Source organism: Oncorhynchus mykiss, chromosome 8 (assembly GCF_057628025.1).
Source record: "Oncorhynchus mykiss isolate SJ-2025 chromosome 8, ASM5762802v1, whole genome shotgun sequence".
NCBI lineage: Eukaryota > Metazoa > Chordata > Actinopteri > Salmoniformes > Salmonidae > Oncorhynchus > Oncorhynchus mykiss.
Genome location: NC_143029.1, coordinates 56301166 through 56322011, shown reverse-complemented (window position 1 = coordinate 56322011; position 20846 = coordinate 56301166). Strand labels below are relative to the sequence as shown.

General features: G+C 45.2%; 1 protein-coding gene across 3 annotated transcripts in view; it reads right to left on the bottom strand.

Annotated features, from left to right (window-relative positions):
- The window catches only part of LOC118965528 (SPRY domain-containing SOCS box protein 4), a 110052-nt gene that overhangs the window by 26213 nt on the left and 62993 nt on the right, over positions 1-20846 (bottom strand). For all 3 annotated transcript variants that reach the window (XM_036985698.2, XM_036985697.2, XM_036985699.2), the window contains one exon: positions 19665-20601. In XM_036985698.2, the coding sequence (XP_036841593.2) occupies positions 19665-20397 (733 nt within the window). In that variant the 5' untranslated portion in view covers positions 20398-20601. The remainder of the gene's footprint in view (positions 1-19664; positions 20602-20846) is intronic.

The window sequence follows — 20846 nt, the reverse complement described above, 5'->3', positions numbered from 1 at the left end:
ATAGCGAACAGTAGTTTTCCCCAACAGTCTAGCAAGCTAGCTTTTTTGTAGGCTAGTTTGCAGTGGCTGCAGCAGGTGTTATCGACGAGGATGTTGTTGCTAATTTGCTAGCTTCCCCCTTTTTCAGATTAACTTTCAACAAATTATCATCTGGTGAGTAGAATTGTGCTTTTTCATTGCAGCTCATTTGCGGTTGTTAGCCATCTCTGAAAATAACGTGTGAAATACTGTTGCATTTAAACTTCAGATCACTGGTTACTTTGTGTGCTTAAATGTGAAAAATGTGTTTGCCATGGGAAGTAATAGTTGTACATTTCAAATTGGTAAATGCTTAGCCTTGTGTTTCTGTATTCTTAAGATTGGGATCTTGTGTCTTATTATGCCAGAGTGAATGGGCTGCTTATTCTTTAACATGCTTATTCACAACCGCTGTTTTTCTGTCAGCCCTGTGTGTGTTTTACAAAAAGTGCGCTCTCTAGGGGCCTCTCGGGTGGCGCAGAGGTCTAAGGCACTGCATCGCACCAGAGGTCCATGGGGCCATGCACAATTGGCCTAGCGTCATCCGGGTTAGGGAGGGTTTGGCCGGTAGGGATATCCTCGTCTCATCGCGCACTAGCAATTCCTGTGGCGGGCCGGGCGCAGTGCACGCTAACCAGGTCGCCAGGTGCACGGTGTTTCCTCCGACACATTGGCGCGGCTGGCTTCCGGGTTGGATGCAAACTGTTAAGAAGCAGTGCGGCTTGGTTGGGTTGTGTTTCGGAGGACGCATGGCTTTCAACCTTTGTCTCTCCCGAGCCCGTACGGGAGTTGTGGCAATGAGAAGATAGTAACTACTAACAATTGGATACCACGAAATTGGGGAGAAAATGGGGTCAAATTCAAAAAAAGAAAAAGAACATGAAGTGTGCTGCATATTTCGGTCACTGTCCTTTTCAGCTTCACGAGCCCGTCACACCAACAAAACACCATAACGTGACCTAGTTGTTGGCTGAAACAGTTCAATTACATGGCTGGAAGCTTGGAGATGGTTTACTAAGAGAAAGCTGGGGGGGGGGGTCAATGAGAACTGTCTCGGCTTCGCCTTGTAGCCCTGTGGTGCTTGCATTAGTCAAGTGCATACTGGCCAGGTTTATAAGCAATGTCTGCCATATTGCTTTCGCCAAGGTCGCAGTGAATGGAAGTATGGACAGAATAGAGGTGGCAACTCTGGAATGAAATGCAGCCCAACAGTTTCATTTTTGGATGATCTACTCACTAACTTCATCGCTACTACCCTTCCGTCGAGGCACAGAAAGATCTTGCAGTGGTCATTTAGAAGGGTGGATGACGTTCAAAGTTTGGAACATGGTCACGTTCTGGCTGGCACACCCCAGGGCAGTTATCCTATAGGGCAAGCATCATTCACACCCGCACAGAGTAAAGTACTTTATGATCATGTTTGGTAAGGCTAAAACCAGATTCACATTACTTGAATAGAGGATGTGCATGTAGCTAAGGTCAATATTAGCTGAAACCGCCCAGAATTCAACCACAACACAGTAACGTGACCAGGCTATGGAGAATAATTGGGGTGCATCTCAATAGTTTAATTATGGCCCCGGAATAGAGTAGGGAACTTAGTATGGTGGACTGAACACCATTTACTTTCACCCGTCCAACTCCTGCACCATTGCAGATAAAAGAAAGGAGACAAGTAGAGAAAGCCACTTGAGACTATTGAGATGTACCCGAGGAGTGATCCGAGTACAGAGCACTGAGGTGGCAGAGTTGGTCAAAGCTGACTATAGTGGGGTTCCCTAGCTGGGTAGAAAGCCAGGCAGGAGGAGAGGGTGAGTGGGGACTGTATATGAAAGAGACAACCAAAATTGTTTTTTTTCTCACGTAGCAGGAGAGGACAGAAAGCTGGTGCCGCACGGTAATACAATCTCCTCAAAGTGGCAACAATAGCTTTGTTCGGTTAAGAGCATAAGCGACAAGCGGTCAGAGCATGTTGTTTCGTAACAAAATAGCTCTGTTGAAATACTTTGAAAATGCATCATTCCCTCCCGAGTCTATTCATTCAAGAGGACTGGGTCGGAAAAGGTCAAGTTGGTCAAGGAGGAAAGTGTGCCTCCTACTGGTGGATTTTCTTTACCGCCAACATGGGCTTGGCTTATCACACACACACAAAAAAAAAGTGTTCTTCAATCTTGGTCCTGGAGACCCAGGGGATGTGCAGGTTTTTTGTTAAATGAGAAAACAGATTCAACGAATCAAAGTGCTTGAAAAGCAGTGAGATTAGTTGAATGACAGCTTGCACACCCTCCAGGATCAAGATTGAATAACAAATGACTACTGATAGAACGGGGAACATGGATATACTTAACAGAAATATAAAAGTGAGTAAAATGCACAAGTCATGTCCTCTATATGTTGGTGGAGTGCATATGTGGAGATGCCTTGGAGCTGAGGTAAGGTAGTAGAACAACTGTGCAAGACTTTAGGCGATGACATCAGCCCATGTAGAACAGAGGAAATGCAACCATGGTAACCCTTTGCTTTCACACCAAAATACTTCGGTGTTGAGTGACACTATTATTAGAATTTATAAACTAGTGTTTCCTCCTCATTTTTCTAAGACGCTAAAGTCCCTAAAGCAACATTCAGGACTCCAAATACCAAAACATTAAACTCAAACTCCATTGGACATGTACAGAAATGGAAATGTACACACACACACACACACACACATATATATATATAAAAAAGGAAACTGAATGTAAATAAAAAATTGATCCACATTCACTTTGCCTATAGCAAAAAGAAAATGACTGAATAAAAAAAAAAACCCAGACAGAATTCAATAAGAAGCAGGTTGAATAGAAGGTTCAGCTGAATGAAGGGAAGACCGTGCTTAATTGGACGTGTCGGGAGGGGAAATGTAATCGTTGATTTGAGTGCTATCCATGGCTTACCGAACAAAATGGACAGGGGGCTTCCTTCTCTGTGCTCCTTTTATATTCAGCACTCATTAGCGAAAGACCCAGCGCCTCGATCAATGAGTTAATGGCCCCGGAACCTCCCAAGTGTGTGTGTGTGTGTGTGTGTGTCTAGATCATTGTACATCTTGATTACACAGAGAAGAAGAAAGCAATCAGAGGCTGATTTAAACAAATTAAGTAAAATGACATCCAAGGGAATGAAAGCAATCAGATGCTGATTTAAACAAAGTACAATTACGTCCAAGGGAATGAAAGCGAGCAGAGGGGTGCGTACGTAATGTGTGATTGAGCGTACGTCCGTGTGCACCGGTCTACGCAGGTTTGAAAAAGACTATCCAAAAAGGCCTCAGTAGCATAAATCTCCAATGAGACCGCATACTTACGAGTTGGTTAGCGACAGCTGTCAGTTTCCATGACAAATCTACCAGCCCATTAGGTGAGCAAAAATGGAGGAAAATATTAGTGGAAATGGAGCACTTGGGAGGAAAGAAACAGAGGGAAAGTCATGTGTGAAATCACATTCTCCCGGTGTCTTTCAACCCATTAAGTCTTTACAATTCAATAAATTCCCCATTTGTCAGTTCAAGCAGGGAAGAAGCGTTGACTACGTAAGTGTGCGTTCCGTCATGACTGCTCACCCACTATGCTGGTGGAGTTTATGGAAATTGACAGCCATTAAAAACGTGTTCTTCAGGTACATAAAATGAGGACTACTGTTGTTATGACGCAGCACCTTTCCCCTGGTCTGCCTGCAGGGCACTGAGCATAGCCTAGAGCAGTGGTCACCAACCGGTCGTTTGCGATCGCCTGGTCAAAATCGCCAAACATTTCTGTAGAGAAAACAAACATAAAAGGCGTACGCTGCTTTATTATTATGTTTTGTTGTGTTGCGCAGTAGGTGCACTGATTCATAAGCCCTGCGCACCGGGTAGGCAAAGTGTTCCCATTTTGAACCATTTCAATTTGTCGGAAAATACCATCTCTGCCTACCCGGCTGACCTGTGGCTAAAAATCGAGTGCCCCTATTATGCTGGCCAATCAGATAGCTCAAGTCACCGGTGCCTACAGCTTCCATGACCCGGCCACAGCCTACACGAGACTGCATAACTTTCAAAACCATGACCACGGAGACTTTCAAAACCATGACCACGGAGACTTTCAAAACCATGACCACGGAGACTTTCAAAACCATGACCACGGAGACTTTCAAAACCATGACCACGGAGACTTTCAAAACCATGACCACGGAGACTTTCAAAACCATGACCACGGAGACTTTCAAAACCATGACCACGGAGACTTTCAAAACCATGACCACGGAGACTTTCAAAACCATGACCACGGAGACTTTCAAAAAGAATAGAGCAAAGAGCTGCTGCTTTTATGAGCGAGTTCATGTCAAAGTATTTATTGGGAATTGTCAACTCTGTTTTTAATCCAACACTAGGCCCATTACCAAACATAACATGCTTCTCCCCACGTCCACTCATGCTGCAGCTGCGATGAATGATTAGCCAAGTGTATCGATAGCCCTGCGTCTTTATTATCCATTTCAAACGTCATGGAATATTTCACTTTCTCTGGTCATAGGAACATGAATTTGTGCATGAGGCAGATGCAGATTGAGTTTCGCCACTGGGTGGAAGACACTGTCCCCTCTGGTCAGTCTCACCGGAGGAAAGGAAGGAGAGAGCAGGGACCATGAGAGGCCGATCCTCTGATGCTCTCTCGCCCTCTTTGCAGAGACTAATGACGTGTTCAAGACAACTGGGAAGTCAGTCATCTCCGACTTCAGGCTTCAGTGCGTTCAAGACAACTGGGAACTCGCAATAAAACAAAATCCGAGTGGGATCCGAGTGCGAACCCCCGTCCCCCCCATGACCATCAGATGCAGGTACCATCATTCCTGTAAAGTAAAAAAGTGAATTGTTTCAAATGTATGCTCAGCTGTGCCTCAAGTGCTAAACCAATTCATCTATTTTGTTATCGACTCGTGAGTTTTGAAATATAGGCTTAATATGTTCGGAAAATAACAATATTGGCAGGTCAGGCTTATAGCCAATATGCTGTGATAATATACAAGGCCTAGGCTACTGCACAAGCCTCATTCCTACAGAACTGTTTTTATTAGGTTAGTGTTAAAAAAAATGTAAGTCATGTTTAAAAAAAGACTGCGGTAGATCTCGGCTTGCTTTGACTGCGAAAGTGATCTTGACTCAGAAAAAGGTTGGTGACCACTAGCCTGGAGCTAAATACCTCGCCTGTATACTTAGCAGTTAGACAAGTTTCCACAACGCTGTGTGGTCTGGAGACCCTCTGTATAGCCAACAGTTTTTTGTGAAACCTTGTGTTTATATCCAAAACAGCCCACAGGCAGAGAAAGTGAGACTGGACTGGTGGGTGTAAGCTACTGCAGTCTATTCTCCTTCCCATATATAAGTTGGCGGTATACAGTGAATCTCCCAGAGATGTTGCCTTTATTGCCATGTATAGTCACGGTCAAGTGTGGCTTCTCTCATAACAGAACAGGAGGTATTTATTGGGTCCCTTGGCCCGCCGTAGGCTGGCTGTCTCACCTGAGCCCCCCCCGGTTGGTCCCAGAGGGGCGAGGACTACCCCTATCCATATAACTAAACAGCATTTGAGCCAGATGATGCTTACACACACACACACACACACATGGAAAAAGCGGGATATGAACCGGAGTCTACCACGTGAGAAGCCAAGGTCTTGAACATTAGACGAAGAGGAAAATTCCTTTTTCGTCCGAGGGTCCATTAATTCATTTTTCTACAATAAAGTAAAGGAACAGAGTGAGCGGTAATTGCATATCACAACATATCTGGGTGATTGTTGCAACCAATGTTCTCTCTAAGCCGGGTGCCCAGCTCCCCGAGCAGAGAAGCATGAGATTGAACTTCACTCAACTTTGTACAGTTTTCCCATCAACGGTTCCCTTTACTGTGGGAATTGTGATCGAATTAACGCAATATTAGCCCCTTTGAACGCAACACACAGAAACAAAACACGCAAGACTTATTAGTATGGAAAACAACGCAAGAGATTTTATTGTAGGCAGAACACGGAGTAGTATTCTGTCGCATTGACACACTCCTCAGCCCCTACTCTACACAGACCGGTGCATAACCAAATTAGAGCTGCAGTAGGCCTATATGCAAATAGAGCATTGCCATATATGGCTCTGTGCCATTCACTTTGAATTGGACTGTGATAAAAGCATCAGTGGGTAGTGAGTAGATACGCTTGTTTTGAGATCAACGCGAGAGCTTCCTGTAGCCACATGGGCACGTTTGTTCATATCCTGTGCTGGTTAGTTATTAGCTCAGTTATAGATCAATGGGGAAGTGATTCAAGTAAAGAGATTTGTTTTCCCTTCTTAAAAAAAGGGGCAGTGTTGTTTTTTTGAGACATGCTTGAATAAGCCAAGTATCCAATAGGCAGAGGGTAGCATAATTTATCTGACGCTCTGTAATAATGCATTTTATGGTTTCTTGCGTCAAACATTTTCAGTCACCTTGTCAGAAGGAGAAGTAGATAAACAGGTCAATGTCAAGCCCTGCATGTTTTCTCACGGAATGCAGGCCTACATTGAACACCACACATTGGCTGCATGACATAACTATTTCCATGTTAAAAATGCTATGGGACCATGGTTTCCACAGGGACATTAGTACCTTCCTGCAAGACTATCAAATATCATTGTCAAATGGTAAGACTCAAATAGCGTAATCTTGTCAGGGTTATCATTGCTTATTTTAGAGTATTCCTCAACATTCCACATATTCATTTAGGTAAATCTACAACGGGTGTTGTGTGAATTTAGGTTAGGCCCTCCCGAGCTTCTACAAGGTCTTACATTGTGAGTGGTACTGGAAGTCCCTAAACATGGCCAGCTTCCACCACCACCACAACCTGCCTGAGCAGGAAATGTCTTCTTCCACAAGCACATGGAGATGTGATGCAAGGTTGACTTTTACAGGAGAGTGAAGAGGGAGTTCTCTGAGCAGAGTGTGAGCGACCAGTGGCTCTTAATACGGATGGGGAAACTGCAAGCCATTCCAGGGGTGTTGGCGTCATCTGCAGAGATGGTCTTCCTGTGAATCTTTGACTTATGTAGTAGTATGGTAAGTATAGTAAGGTTATTACTCAATTTATATGAAAACTAAAAAAATCATGTTTTAAATATACACATTGTGACGTGTCTTTTTGTGTGTGCAGCGTGTTTGTGTGTGTTCCGGTGTTCTGTGCATTGTGTGCATGCAAGTCCACACCACATCCTCTCTCTCCGACTCTTTTTTTCCTCCTCTTTATAAAATGTGCCAATTAGCTTTGCTTTGATTCCCTGTACAATGACTCCCAATCTACACAGCCCTGTCGTCGCTTTAGATGCTGATGAACATTGTTTTGAGAGAGAGAGCGAGCAAGAGCGACGGAAGAGGGGGAGAAAAAAGACCGAAACACCGCAACTTCCTCCTGAAGTGTTCCTTAACCACCACCACTACTAGTACTAGTACTACTAGTAGTAGTAGTAGTAGTAGTAGTACCGGTATCCTATGAAACACAAACCTATCTGAAACATCCCCTCAAGCATTCGCTTTTTTCTGAACTACTTAAATCAGGTTACCCAACTACGTAAGGCATTTGTAGCCTCGAATATGCAACACCCTGGTGCTAGGATGTACTATTGCTAAACGGAATATTACCTAGGAGTATGGACCTGCTATGCCGGAGACGCTTGAAAAACTATTTTCTCTCCACGTTGGCCTGCTCTTCCGGCAGTTGACCCCATTGGCTTTCCCTCCTATTTATTCAGTTTTGTACACGGCCAGAAGTGGCATTTCTTCAAATTCTCTATACAATAAGGATCCATTCATAAACCAGTGCGGGTTAGATGATTTATAGATCAGTCAACATAACAGGAAGTGGCCCAAGCTGTGAGCTGCCAGCCAACCAGCTCCCTGCAGCCAGGCCGTTAGTGAGTTGGCATTTATCCAGAGCTCAACGCTAACAGTGTGCTGCTGCACAGTAGGGTTAGCGCTTAGTTCTGGGCAAAGCTGCTATTAGCCTCATGCGCAAACTCTCCCTGTTCCCTAGAGTATCTCCAGTCTGTCTGCTGGACACTAGCCAAGCACCCATTAGCGGTAGCAGCTTCTCTCCAGAGTCCTGGAACACGCGATGGGGGCTGCATGGAGGCACGGAGCTTACACACACACACACACACACACACACACACACACACACACACACGGTCATGGTCTTCCTACCAAGCTTTAAAACATGCTTTATAATAAACAGTTAAAAGGGTCATGTACCAGTTGTTATAGATGCGGCTCTAATACACAGAGCCCATGCTTCAGGACCAGGAGTGTTTCCAGATTAAATGACAACGCCAGGAAAAACTCCTGGCCCTATTCTTAGATGTTTTACGCTGATAGCAATCTTCTCTGTCCAACCCCCCCCCCCCCCCCCCCCCCTTCTCTTTCACACACATATGCTAATTAAAATGATAGTGTTGGCATAACTTTCATCAAATATTTAGAGTGAGAAATTAATCTCGCTCATATTTAGCTTGGCAGAGAGAGAGAGATTCTCTCTTCTCACCGTGTTTTCAACAGGGAGAGAGAGATGAGAGAATCCTCATGTTTGTGCCACAAACTCCCACAGGACAGGGAAGGCTGAAACATCTGCCACAGCTGTACCGTGTCCCTTCCCCAAAAAGGACTGCCAAGTCCACTCCTCTACTTGAAATGCTGAATAAAACAGGTGTAGACCTTACAGTGAAATGCTTACCTGCAAGCCCTTAATTCTATTTTCTTAACTGCATTGTAGGTTAAGAAAATATTAGCTAAATAAACTTAAGTAAAAACTAAAATGGTAATAAAAAAAAAAAGTAACAAGGCTATATACAGGGGGTACCAGTACCGAGTCAATGTGTGGGGGTACAGGTTAGCCGAAGTAATTTGTACATGTAGGTAGGATTAAAGTGACTATACATAGATAAAAAAAAACAGCAAGTAGCAGCAGTGTAAATACAAACAATGCAAATAGTCCAGGTAGCCATTTGATTAATTGTTCAGCAGTCTTATGTCTTATGTCTTGGGTGTAGAAGCTGTGAAGCATATTGGACCTAGACTTGGCACTCCGGTAACACTTGCCGTGCGGTAGCAGAGAGAACAGTCCATGACTTTGGGTGACTGTAGTCTGACTATTTTTGGGTCTTCCTGACACCACCGCATATATACACTACCAGTCAAAAGTTTGGACATGCCTACTCATTCAAGGGTTAATCTTTATTTTCTACAATGTAGAATAAAGTGAAGACGTCAAAACTATGAAATAACACATGGAAAGTGTTACATTTAAATATATTTTATATTTGAGATTCTTCAAAGTAGACACCCTTTTATCCCAAATTGTTATGTTACAGCCTTATTCTAAAAAGGGACAAAATCTATACACAACACTCCATAATGAGGAATTTCACGTGTACCTAAGTATTCAGACCCTTTACTCAGTTTGTTGAAGCACCTTTGGCTGCGATTACAGCCTCGATTTCAGTCTTCTTGGCACACCTGTATTTCAGGGAGTTTCTCACATTCTTCTCTGCAGATCTTCTCAAGCTCTGTCAGGTAGGATTATTTTCAAGTCTCTCCAGAGATGTTTGATCGGATTCAAGTCCGGGCTCTGGCTGGGCCACTCCAGGATATTCAGAGACTTGTTCCGAGGCCACTCCTGCGTTGTCTTGGCTGTGTGCTTAGGGTTGTTGTCCTGTTGGAAGGTGAACCTTCACCCCAGTCAGGTCCTTAGCGGGTTCTCATCAAGGATCTCTGTACTTTGCTCTGTTCATCTTTCCCTCGATCCTGACCAGTCTCCCAGTCCCTGCCTCTGAAAAACACTGTGCTTCACCGTAGGGATGGTGCCAGGTTTCCTCCAGATGTGACGCATGGCCTTCAGGCCAAAAAGTTCAATCTTGGTTTCATCAGACCAGAGAATCTTGTTTCTCATGCTCCGGGTCTCTTTAGGTGCCTTTTGACAAACCGCAAGCGATCGGTCATGTGCCTTCTACTGAGGAGTGCCTTCCGTCATAAAGGCCTGATTGGTGGAGTGCTGCAGTTGTCCTTCTGGAAGATTCTCCTATCGCCACAGAGGAACTCTGGAGCTTTGTCAGATTGACCATCAGGTTGCTGGTTACACCCCTGACCAAGGCCCTTCTCCCCCGATTGCTCAGTTTGGCCAGGCGGCCAGCTCTAGCAAGAGTCTTGGTGGTTCGAAACGTCACCCATTTAAGAAGGATGGAGGACACTGTGTTCTTGTGGACCTTCCATGCTGCGGACATTTTTTGGTACCCTTCCCCAGATCTGTGCCTCGACACAATCCTGTCGCAGAGCTCTACGGACAATTCCTTCGACCTCATGGCTTGGTTTTTCGCTCTGACATGCACTGTCAACTGTGGGACCTTATATAGACAGGTGTGTGTGTGCGCGCTTCTCCAAGTCTCATCAAATCAATTGAATTTACCACGTGGACTCCAATGAAGTTGTAGAAAGATCAAGGATGAGCAATGGAAACAGGATGCACCTGAGCGCAATTTCGAGTCTCATAGCAAAGGGTCTGAACCCTTATCGAGATAAGTAATGTTTTTTATTTTTATAAATTAGCAAACATTTCTAATAACCTGCTTTCGCTTTGTCATTATGGAGAATGGTGTCTAGATTAATACAAAAAACTAAAATATCACATTTCCATAAGTATTCAGTCATTATCCTGTTGGAAGGTGAACCTTCGCCCCAGTCTGGAGGTCCTGAGCACTCTGGAGCAGGTTTTCATCAAGGGTCCCTCTGTACTTCACTGCTTTCATCTTTCTTTCAACCCTAAACACCCAGTCCCTGCTGCTGAAAAACATCCCCACAGCATAATGCTGCCACCACGCTTCACCGTAGGGATGGTGCCAGGTTTCCTCCAGACGTGACATTTGGTATTCAGGCCAAAGCAGTCAATCTTGGTTTCATCAGACCAGAGAATTCAGTTTCTCAGTCCTTTAGGTGCCTTTAAGCAAACTCCAAGCAGGCTGTCATGTGCCTTTTACTGAGGATTGGCTTCCGTCTGGCAACCCTACCATAAAGGCCTGATTGGAGTGCTGCAGAGATGGGAGAACCTTCCAGAAGGACAACCATCTCCACAGAGGAAGTCTGGAGCTCTGTCAGAGTGACCATCGGGTTCTTGGTCATCTCCCTGACCAAGGCCCTTCTCCCCAGATTGCGCAGTTTGGCCAGGTGGCCAGCTCTAGCAAAAGTCTTGGTAGTTCCAAACTTACATTTTAGGAATGATGGAAGCCACTGTTCTTTGGGACCTTCAATTCTGTAGAGATGTTTTTGTACCTTTCCCAGATCTGTTCCTCGACACAATCATGTCGTCTCGGAGCTCTACCTGCAATTCCGTCGACATTACGGCTTGGGTTTTGCTTTGACATGTACCGTCAACTGTGGGACCGGAATACTTTACGAATGTACTGCAATTGTCCAGGGACTGAACATATACTACGAAGCGGTGGATGATGTGCAGGCTTCCCGAGTCAGACTAGAAGACCACTCCGAATACCTCTTCTCCGCGGACGGTGTCTTGGAGCAGCCTCCGGGATAGGCGGGGGGGGGGGGGGGGGGGGGGGTGTGTGTGTATGAACAACAGAATCCAATTCAGGAAAGTTGTATTTCTGTTCTGGTGAGTTAACACCTCTGTGATAATAAAAACTAATGCAAAAACGGTCTGGGATAACGTAAGAAGTAACAAAAAAGAAATACAAATACTGCAATGTTGCTAAGGATCTAGAAACAGAGCTGCTACGTCTTTAGGTACAATTAACATCCAATCATGGTTAGGGTCATGTATAAACTTCTGGGAGATTCTGGAGTGGCGCCTGATGTGTTTTGTGGTGGTAGAAAACCTCAAATTATGGGAAAATGGTGTCGCATCCCTCCAATAGAGTTCCAGACACATGGAGAATCTAGGCCAATGACGCCGTTCTGGTGGCTCAACACCCTATTTAGTAAGACACCATGTATGGCGTTTCCTTTATTTTTATCACTTACCTGTATATTGCTGCTTTATCCGTGTTGTTCACCATAGCGGCAAGCGAGGAGGACGTAGAGTACATTATCTGCTTATTACCAACTTGCCTGCTGTGAGATACAGAGCACGACAGAGGAATAACTTTATTGTGATGCTTGGTTCATTCATGTAAAATGTGTCAATGTTAATGGGAGATGTACACCAAAGGTCACATAAGGTCGTAACTCAAGCTAAATAGCAGCCATGTATCCGGACCACAACAAATTTTTATTCTTTGAGAAACTGTGCAAACTAAAGTAGCCCATCGTGTTGAACTACTTCGGGGGCAATAGGCCATAGCAGAAAAGATGAGAAAAGCCAAACAGCTTTTTTGGGAGATACAATGGCTGTGAATTTCTTCATGTTCTGCGTTGCAATCCATCAATCTAATAAGCTCCATACTATTCGTCAATGCGGGAAGCCCTATTACATAAAGTCATTAATGTACTGCCAAGCATTACCATTCACACACACACAGAGCCCCAGACACACAGGCATCCCTGGCACCACACTCTACTCTGGAAACACTCCTTTCTGGATCTGCCTAGAACTATAACCTACGCACACACTGGGCTACGTGACAGACATACACATGGCTCTCCCGTCTCACAATCATTACTTCCGAGGACCGTCTCTCACTCACACGGCTCTCCAAAGTCCTGAACACAGTCCCCACCACACACTGGCTGACAGTCATGAGCTAGGTGAATCATTGAGGTTATGATAAGGGGTGAGTGAGGTCTCAGTGTGTGTGTGTGTGTTTGTGTGTGTGTGTGTGTGTGTGTGTGTGAGAGAACCAGCTGTCTGACGCACATTCCTGGGAACCAGAGGGGGGACCCCATCAGTAGCAAAGCACCAGACAGATTCAGCCCACTGATCAGACACACACTGGGGCTCTGTGGCGAGAGAAACACAGGACACACACGGCTCCCTGTCTGACAGACGCTCTCCCCGCTCACATAAATTACCCACACACAACATTGTGCCTGTCCCACCCCGCTGTTCACGACACTGGGGCTCTATGAGCATCACTGGATGGGATGAAGGCACATATGATACAAAGACGCACACGCAATATATACAGTGGCTGCATGCGTCTCAGCCAAAGCCCACTGGGCGTAACATTAGTTTCCCAATACAGACACTGGACCTCAGACAGCAGAGTCCCTTCTTCTCCATCCCCGCCGCCTTTCCTTTCTCTGCTCTGGAAGCTCACCCCAGTCAGAGCGTTCACTTCACCCACTTCAAATCAACACACAGAGCCATCAGAGAATTCCAGGGGATTTCTGGGTAAACTCAGTTGTTGGCTTCCTCCTACACACAGTCCACAGACTCCCATGGGGACAAGCAAACACGGTGTACTAAGACACACGCCAACAAGCAAAAATAAAATAAATACATGTCCACAGAGACAAGCAAACACCCACACAAACAGGAGCAGATCCACATACATACACACACACACACACATCCCAGTGGCAGACAGACATTCATGAAGACTTCATAACAGTGAGTCAAGTGTGCTAAAACAACAGCTGCTGCTAGCTTAATTCATACTTCATCTCAATTCCAACAATCTAAACATCACTTGTTGGCAGTGCTCAAAATGTGCATCTATTTTTTTAAAGTCACGTCTTATATCAATTCCAGAAAAAAAAAAAAAAAAAAAAAAAAAAAACACAAATCACACACACTGCTATGGAGGACAACTAGCTTTCCCATCTCTACATTTCTCTCCACCAAAAAGTAGCATTTGTCTAAGGGTATCTACCTTCCTTGTTGTATCACAGTAAATTGAAAGCATCCCGATCACAATCATCTGATTCAGGATGTGACCTCAAATAAATCCACATATTTCTCAATATATATCATGGGAGCATAGTGATGCATGGCATGTCGCCCCATATGTCTCTACTTCCCCAGCTCGTTTATTGTGCCTTCGTTCTCATTTAGATGCTATAGACTGAAAAGTTCAAAGCCCTCGTGTTTCATTCTGTTGCTCAATCTCTCCCTCTTTCTCCTTCTGTAAAAGGCAGAATTTCATTATTCTGATGGTCATGCCTTGGCATATAAATAAATCAGAGAGACGCACACCCCCCCCCTCCGCTAACACACCCACAGACCTAGGCCTACTCAAAAACATGCATACGTAAGTGCACAAAACATGCAGAAACATTAAGGCGCACACAGGCGTTCACACAAAAACACCATCGCGCACACAGACACGTGTAAACGCATGAAGGCGCGTCACATCTTCAAAAACGGCTCTTTAGCCGAGGCTTTCAGCTCCTACTGTACACCGGCAGCCATTTCTTTAACACTACCACCTTTCAAGGAGAGCTTTCAACATTCGTTCTACTTTCTCAGCACTAAGCTTGAAAGCCCACTTTCAACTGTCTAAAAGCATTTTTCAGGCACTGAAAATACTTTTAAAACGGGTGCTTTGAACAGGCTTCGAGATTCTCAGAGCTAGACCATTGCGGCTCCAATCCGTGATATTCAACAGCACCAAAATGGTAAATGTGAACAGTTCGGTTAAAGCCGTTCTGGATAACAAATGGGCTGCTTTGAACAAGGCCTTAACTCAGGAAAAGACCAACATAAGCCACTGCGGTACAAAATATTCGTAACAGTCACCTGATGTGCGCAGTGGTATGAAAACTACAGGTTTAACAAACCATACAACTTCAAAGAAAGGTCAGTGTGTGTGTGTGTGTGTGTGTGTGGTGAGAATCCCCAGGTCTTCCTCTGGTCTCAGACACCAAGGGGCTCATCTAGCAAGAACAAACACAGCAAACTTTACAGGGGCTTTTTTCCTTTCGGTTTCCACCCAGCAACAGACAAAAACATTCCATGTTTTAATATCAGATATGACTCTGTAGGGGGGGGGGGGGGGGTTCAGATCAAAAGTCTGTGTTATGAGAACACTCTTTGCAGGTGTGTGTGTGTGTGTGGGGGTTTAAACAAGTCTTTCAAAGAGACTGTTTAAACTGAGACCAGAGGAAGACATGGCGATTCTCACCACGTGTTGAGAAATATATTATATGAAGGAAGAATGGTTAGACTTCTATAATGAGAGGAGGTCTTGTGAGGACATAAGATGTAAGCCCCTAATTAAAAAAACGGTATCCAGGTACAAGATAAAAGCCTCACACAAAGTTACTACCTGTGTCGTGGTCACAGGGCCTCGGGGACTGCTGGATTTCTCAAGGACTCAGCACTTCAATAAATTGACAGCATTACTCATTATGAAGAGGGGCCATTGAAAATAAAATAACCGGTAAAATAAAAAAAAATGTCCTCTCACTGTCAACGGCGTTTATTTCAGCAAACATGTATAAATATTTGTATGAATATAACAAGATTCAACAACAGACAACAACAGACATACACTGAGCAAGAAAATCACTGCACCAGATTTGCCAGTTCTTGCTGTGAGATGTTACCCCACTCTTCCACTAAGGCACTGGGGGGGGGGGTTTGGCCCTAGCCCTCACCCTCTGATCCAACAGGTCCCAGATGTGATTGAGATCCGGGTTCTTCGCTGGCCATGGCAGAACACTGACATTCTGGTCTTGCAGGAAGGCACGCACGGAACAAGGAGTATGGCTGGTGGCATTGCCTGCAGGAAGGGTACCACAAGAGGGGGGATTTTTTTCCCCTGTAACGCACAGCGTTGAGATTGCCTGCAATGATAAGCTCAGTCCGATGATGCTGTGACACACCGCCCCAGACCATGATGGACCCTCCACATCGATCCCACTCGAGTACAGGCCTCGGCGTAACGCTCATTCCTTCAACGATAAACGCGAATCCGACCATCATCCCTGGTGAGACAAAACCGTGACTCATCAGCGAAGAGCACTTTTTGCCAGTCCTTTCTGCCCATAGGCTACGTTGTTGTCGGTGATGTCTGGTGAGGACCTGCCTTACAACAGGCCTTACAAGCCCTCAGTCCAGCCTCTCTCAGCCTATTGCGGACAGTCTGAGCACTGAAGGAGGGATTTTGCGTTCCTGGTGTATCGCGGGCAGTTGTTGCCATCCTGTACCTGTCCCACAGGTGTGATGGTCGGATGCACCGATCCTGTGCAGGTGTTGTTACACGTGATCTGCCACTGCGAGGACGATCAGCTGTTCGTCCTGTCTCCCTGTCTTCGACGTCTCACAGCACAGACATTGCAATTTATTGCCCTGGCCACATGAAGCATACCTAAGGCACGTTCACACAGATGAGCAGGGACCCTGGGCATCTTTCTTCTGCTGTTTTTCAGAGTCAGTAGAAAGGCCTCTTTAGTGTCCTAAGTTTTCATAACTGTGTTCTTAATTGCCTACAAGCATGGGAAACAGTGTTTAAACCCTTTACAATGAAGATCTGTGAAGTTATTTGGATTTTTATGAATTATCTTTGAAAGACAGGGTCCTTTCATTTTTTTGCTGAGAATACAAAGTATTCAGACCACTTCACTTTTTCCATGTTATGTTACAGCCTTATTCTAAAATGGATTGAATAAAAAAAATGTTCCTCAATCTACACACAGTGATAAAGCGAACAGTTTTAGAAATGTTAGCAAATGTATTAAATAAAAAACATATACCTTATTTACACAAGTATTCAGACCCTTTGCTATGAGACTCGAAAATGAGCTGAGGTGCATCCTGTTTCTATTGATCCTCCTTGAGATGTTTCTACAACTTGATTGGAGTCCACCTGTGGTAAATTCAATTGATTGATCTTGAAGAAAAAGAAACGCACACCTATTTAGGCGAGGTGCTGGCTGGCGGAGTAGAAAACTTGAAAATAAAAGAGCTGGTAATTCAATTTTTGCATCGGAGCTCCTAGAGTGTGCGGCTCTCTTTTATTTTCAAATTCAATTGATTGGACATGATTTGTAAAGGCTCACACCTGTCTATATAATGTCACATAGTTGACAGTGCATGTCAGTGCAAAAACAGGACACAGGATTGTGTCGGAGCACAGATCTGGGGAAGAGTACAAAAACATTTCTGCAGCATTGAAGGTCCAAGAACAGTGGCCTCCATTTTTAAATAGAAGTTTTGAATCACCAAGACTTCCTAGATGGTCACTGAAAGAGCTCCAGGTGGGAGAACCTCCCAGAAGGACAACCATCTCTACAGCACTCCACCAAATCAGGTCTTTATGGTACAGTGGCCAGACGGAAGTCACTCCTCAGCAAAAAGGCACATGACAGCCCGCTTGGAGTTTGCCAAAAGGCACCTAAAGAATTCAGACCATTAGGAACAAGATTCTCTGGTCTGCTGAAACCAAGATTGAACTATTTGGCTTGAATGTCAAGCGTCACATCTGGAGGAAACCTGGCACCATCCCTACGTTTTTCAACGGCAGGGACTGGGAGACTAGGCAGGATCGAGGGAAAGATGAACAGAGCAAAGTACAGAGATCCTTGATGAGAACCTGCTAAGGATCTGACTGGGGTGAAGGTTCACCTTCCAACAGGACAATGACCCTAAGCACACAGCCAAGACAACGCAGGAGTGGCTTCAGGACAAGTCTCAATGTCCTTGAGTAGGCCAGCCAGAACCCGGACTTGAAGAAAGACATGAAAATAGCTATGCAGCGACACTTCTCATCCAACCTGACAGAGCTAGAGAGGATCTGCAGAGAAGAATGGGAGAAACTCCCCAAATACAGGTGTGCCAAGCTTGTAGAGTAATAACCAAGAAGACTCGAGGCTGTAATCGCTGCCAAAGGTGCTTCAACAAAGTACCGAGTAAAGGGCTGAATACTTAAATGTGATACGTTTATTTTTTTAAATAAATTTGCAAACATTACTAAAAACTAGTTTTTGCTTTGTCATTATGGGGTATTATGTTTAGATGCTGAGGATTTGCATTTTTTATTTAATCCATTTTAGAATAAGCCTAATGTAAAAAATGTCGTCAAGGGGTGTGAATACTTTCCGAATGCACTGCATACTGTGTGTGCAATGGAGACAGCCGGGCATTCGTGCAGTCGAGTCAGTTTCAGCCATAACATGGACTCTTAACAATGTGATTCAACTCGGTTACTCCTTGCTGAAACAAGCAAATCTGTCTTCGGCTGCCATGGCAACATCCCGCATAGAACGGGCTTGGTACTTCTAATTCTGTCAATTTGACTGGTAAACGCTTGGGTACACTCGCAAAGGCTGCCTGGTATTTCCATTCAATTTCCACGTTAAAGCAGAATATTCATTCAAATGATTTTAACTGGATGTGGCTGATGTTAACTTTGTAATGTCAGTTGAATAAATACATAATTTACTTCCTGCTTTTCTCCTATGGGTACACTCGCAATGACCGCTCGTCCACCCACTATGCCATCGTTGACTTGAATGGGGATGCTCATAATTTTTTTCTATGGCAGCACATAGTCAGGGGCGGAGGAGAAAAATGTGCTACCGTCACCCAAAAGTCCATGACCATCACAGCCCTAGATATAAGACCACCACAGAAGTCTTCACGTGTTTTTAATCTTTCGTCATTTGGAATTGATATACTGCTTCTATACTATCATACAATGTGTTATATCTCAAAGTGGTACGGCTGTATGCGTTATCAAATTAAACGTGACATATCAACAGTGCAGTAAACAAAGAACCCTGTTCATTGCGAAGCTAAATGACTTCAGTGTCCACACTCCCTCTTTATGGGTAGATAATGACAGAACAAGATACTGTAGGCAGATATGGTTCTGTTTGGCGTCTGTATCTGACCTCTGATGTTCTGAACAGTAATTGTAGCTATTCCAGGAAAGCATCCTATAATGTCGCAATGCAAAGTTCCACCCACCCCTCAAAGCAGGCTTCCCAAACTTATTTGGCCCACAAGGTCTGAGAAAAATAAATAAATTTTGTCCCAAGTCCCTTTTTGGACATAAAAAAAGACATTCTAAAAAGACCAGCAAATCAGCTCCAAGTGACTTACATTTTGGAAAGCTGTTCCAAAGTACTCACACGCATAACTGAGTGATATATAGATATATATAAGCAAGGTTTGAAATGTTTGTCCAATATTACATCCGTTTGGGTAGCCTAGTGGTTAGAGCGTTGGACTAGTAACTGAAAGGTTGCAAGTTCAAATCCCCGAGCTGACAAGGTACAAATCTGTCGTTCTGCCCCTGAACAGGCAGAACAAATTCTTATTTTCAATGACGGGTTACACTGTTCCTAGGCCGTCATTGAAAATAAGAATTTGTTCTTAACTGACTTGCCTAGTTAAATAAAATACAAATGATTTGTAAATATGTTTCCGGGTCCCTGACCATCCACTCAAGAAATTGGCCAGGGGCTGAAACTAGTTGATGATCCCAGCTTTAAAGACCTCCTTTCCTCATCTGCTCTCCTTCGTGATCACTTTGGTTGAAAGGACCTCCTACCATGCTGCTTCTAATATCCTGGCAAATCAGCGGTAATGAGCATTTTTCTATATCACTGTATTACCATCTTATACAATGACGCATTGCAAAATACCTCTACTTATTAGTTCCTGTGAGAGATAGCAGAGAGGAAGGGGGGGGGGGGGGGGGAGGACACTTACGATCCAGTCCGTTGGCGTATCTCATGCTGATCTCACAGTGGCCCCACACGGCACTGACAATCGGGTACAGCTTCTTCCCCTTCAGGCCTCTGAATGCCACACCGAGGTACTGTCCGTCCACCATGAAACTCAACGTGCCCTCGTCCATATCCAACACCACTAGAAGAGCGTCCGGCAATACGAAAGCTTCCTCAGGCTCTAAGAAACACGGATACGAAGGTAGGGAAACCTGGGCCCGGTTCTTACTGTCGTGGTACAGTCGGTTCCTGCCCAAGTCCCACCCCCAGGACTCCGAGTCACTGCCTACTAGTGCCGTGTAGCCGACCGAGTGTAAGGGGGCGTCGGACGTGGCTACTCCCACCACAGCGTGTGTCCCTCGCTGTCTCGCCGGCCAGTGGATCCGCCAGACGTGGAGCCCCCGCGTATAGCCCACTCTGCCGCGGATGCAGTCGGTGCTCTGCGCTACAGGATGGCGGTGGAAGGTCAGTTTATCCTCCTCCTTGATAAAAACGTTGAGCGAGCGGTCTTCCGGGTTCCAGGCATGGCGGAGCTGGAGGTCAGGGGGGGCGGGGGGCATGTCCAGCAGCAAGTCCAGCCGCGGCGGCTTGTAGAAGTCAGGGCCCCGCAGCTCGGGGTGGAGGTGCCGGCGGTGGGTCGACTGGCGGAAGGAGGGCGAGCCACCCTCGCCACGACTGTCCACTGACTTGACGCCGCCAGAGATCTTCTGACCCATGGTGTCGGCGAGAAAGGGGGAGAGGGGCAGGGAGGAAGGTGTTAGTTTGGGTCGGTTTCGGTCCTCTGTCACCCCGGCGTTACTTCATTAAAGCAGATTTTTCGGTGCAGTAACCAGGGGAACCACAGGGAGCAGTGATGACGCACTCCTGTCGGTGGCAGACTCCACAACGCCGCTTTCAAAAGGGGGCCGCCAACAACACTCCTGAGAGGAGAAAGCAGAGAGAGAGGAATGTGAGTGCATGTAAGGGTACGTTACAGCTTATGACTGCGCCGTTCTGGCCCAAATCGCTGCCTCCTTGCAAAACACACTAAAAAAAAAAGTTCTAGAGACCAGAGAGAGAACGAGAGCTATAACAAAACACACCAAAAGTGAGATACTTCCCCTAGAGTAGAACTGCGAGGACACTAATGCTCCTTTAGATAATACATTTTCAATAACCGCCTTTT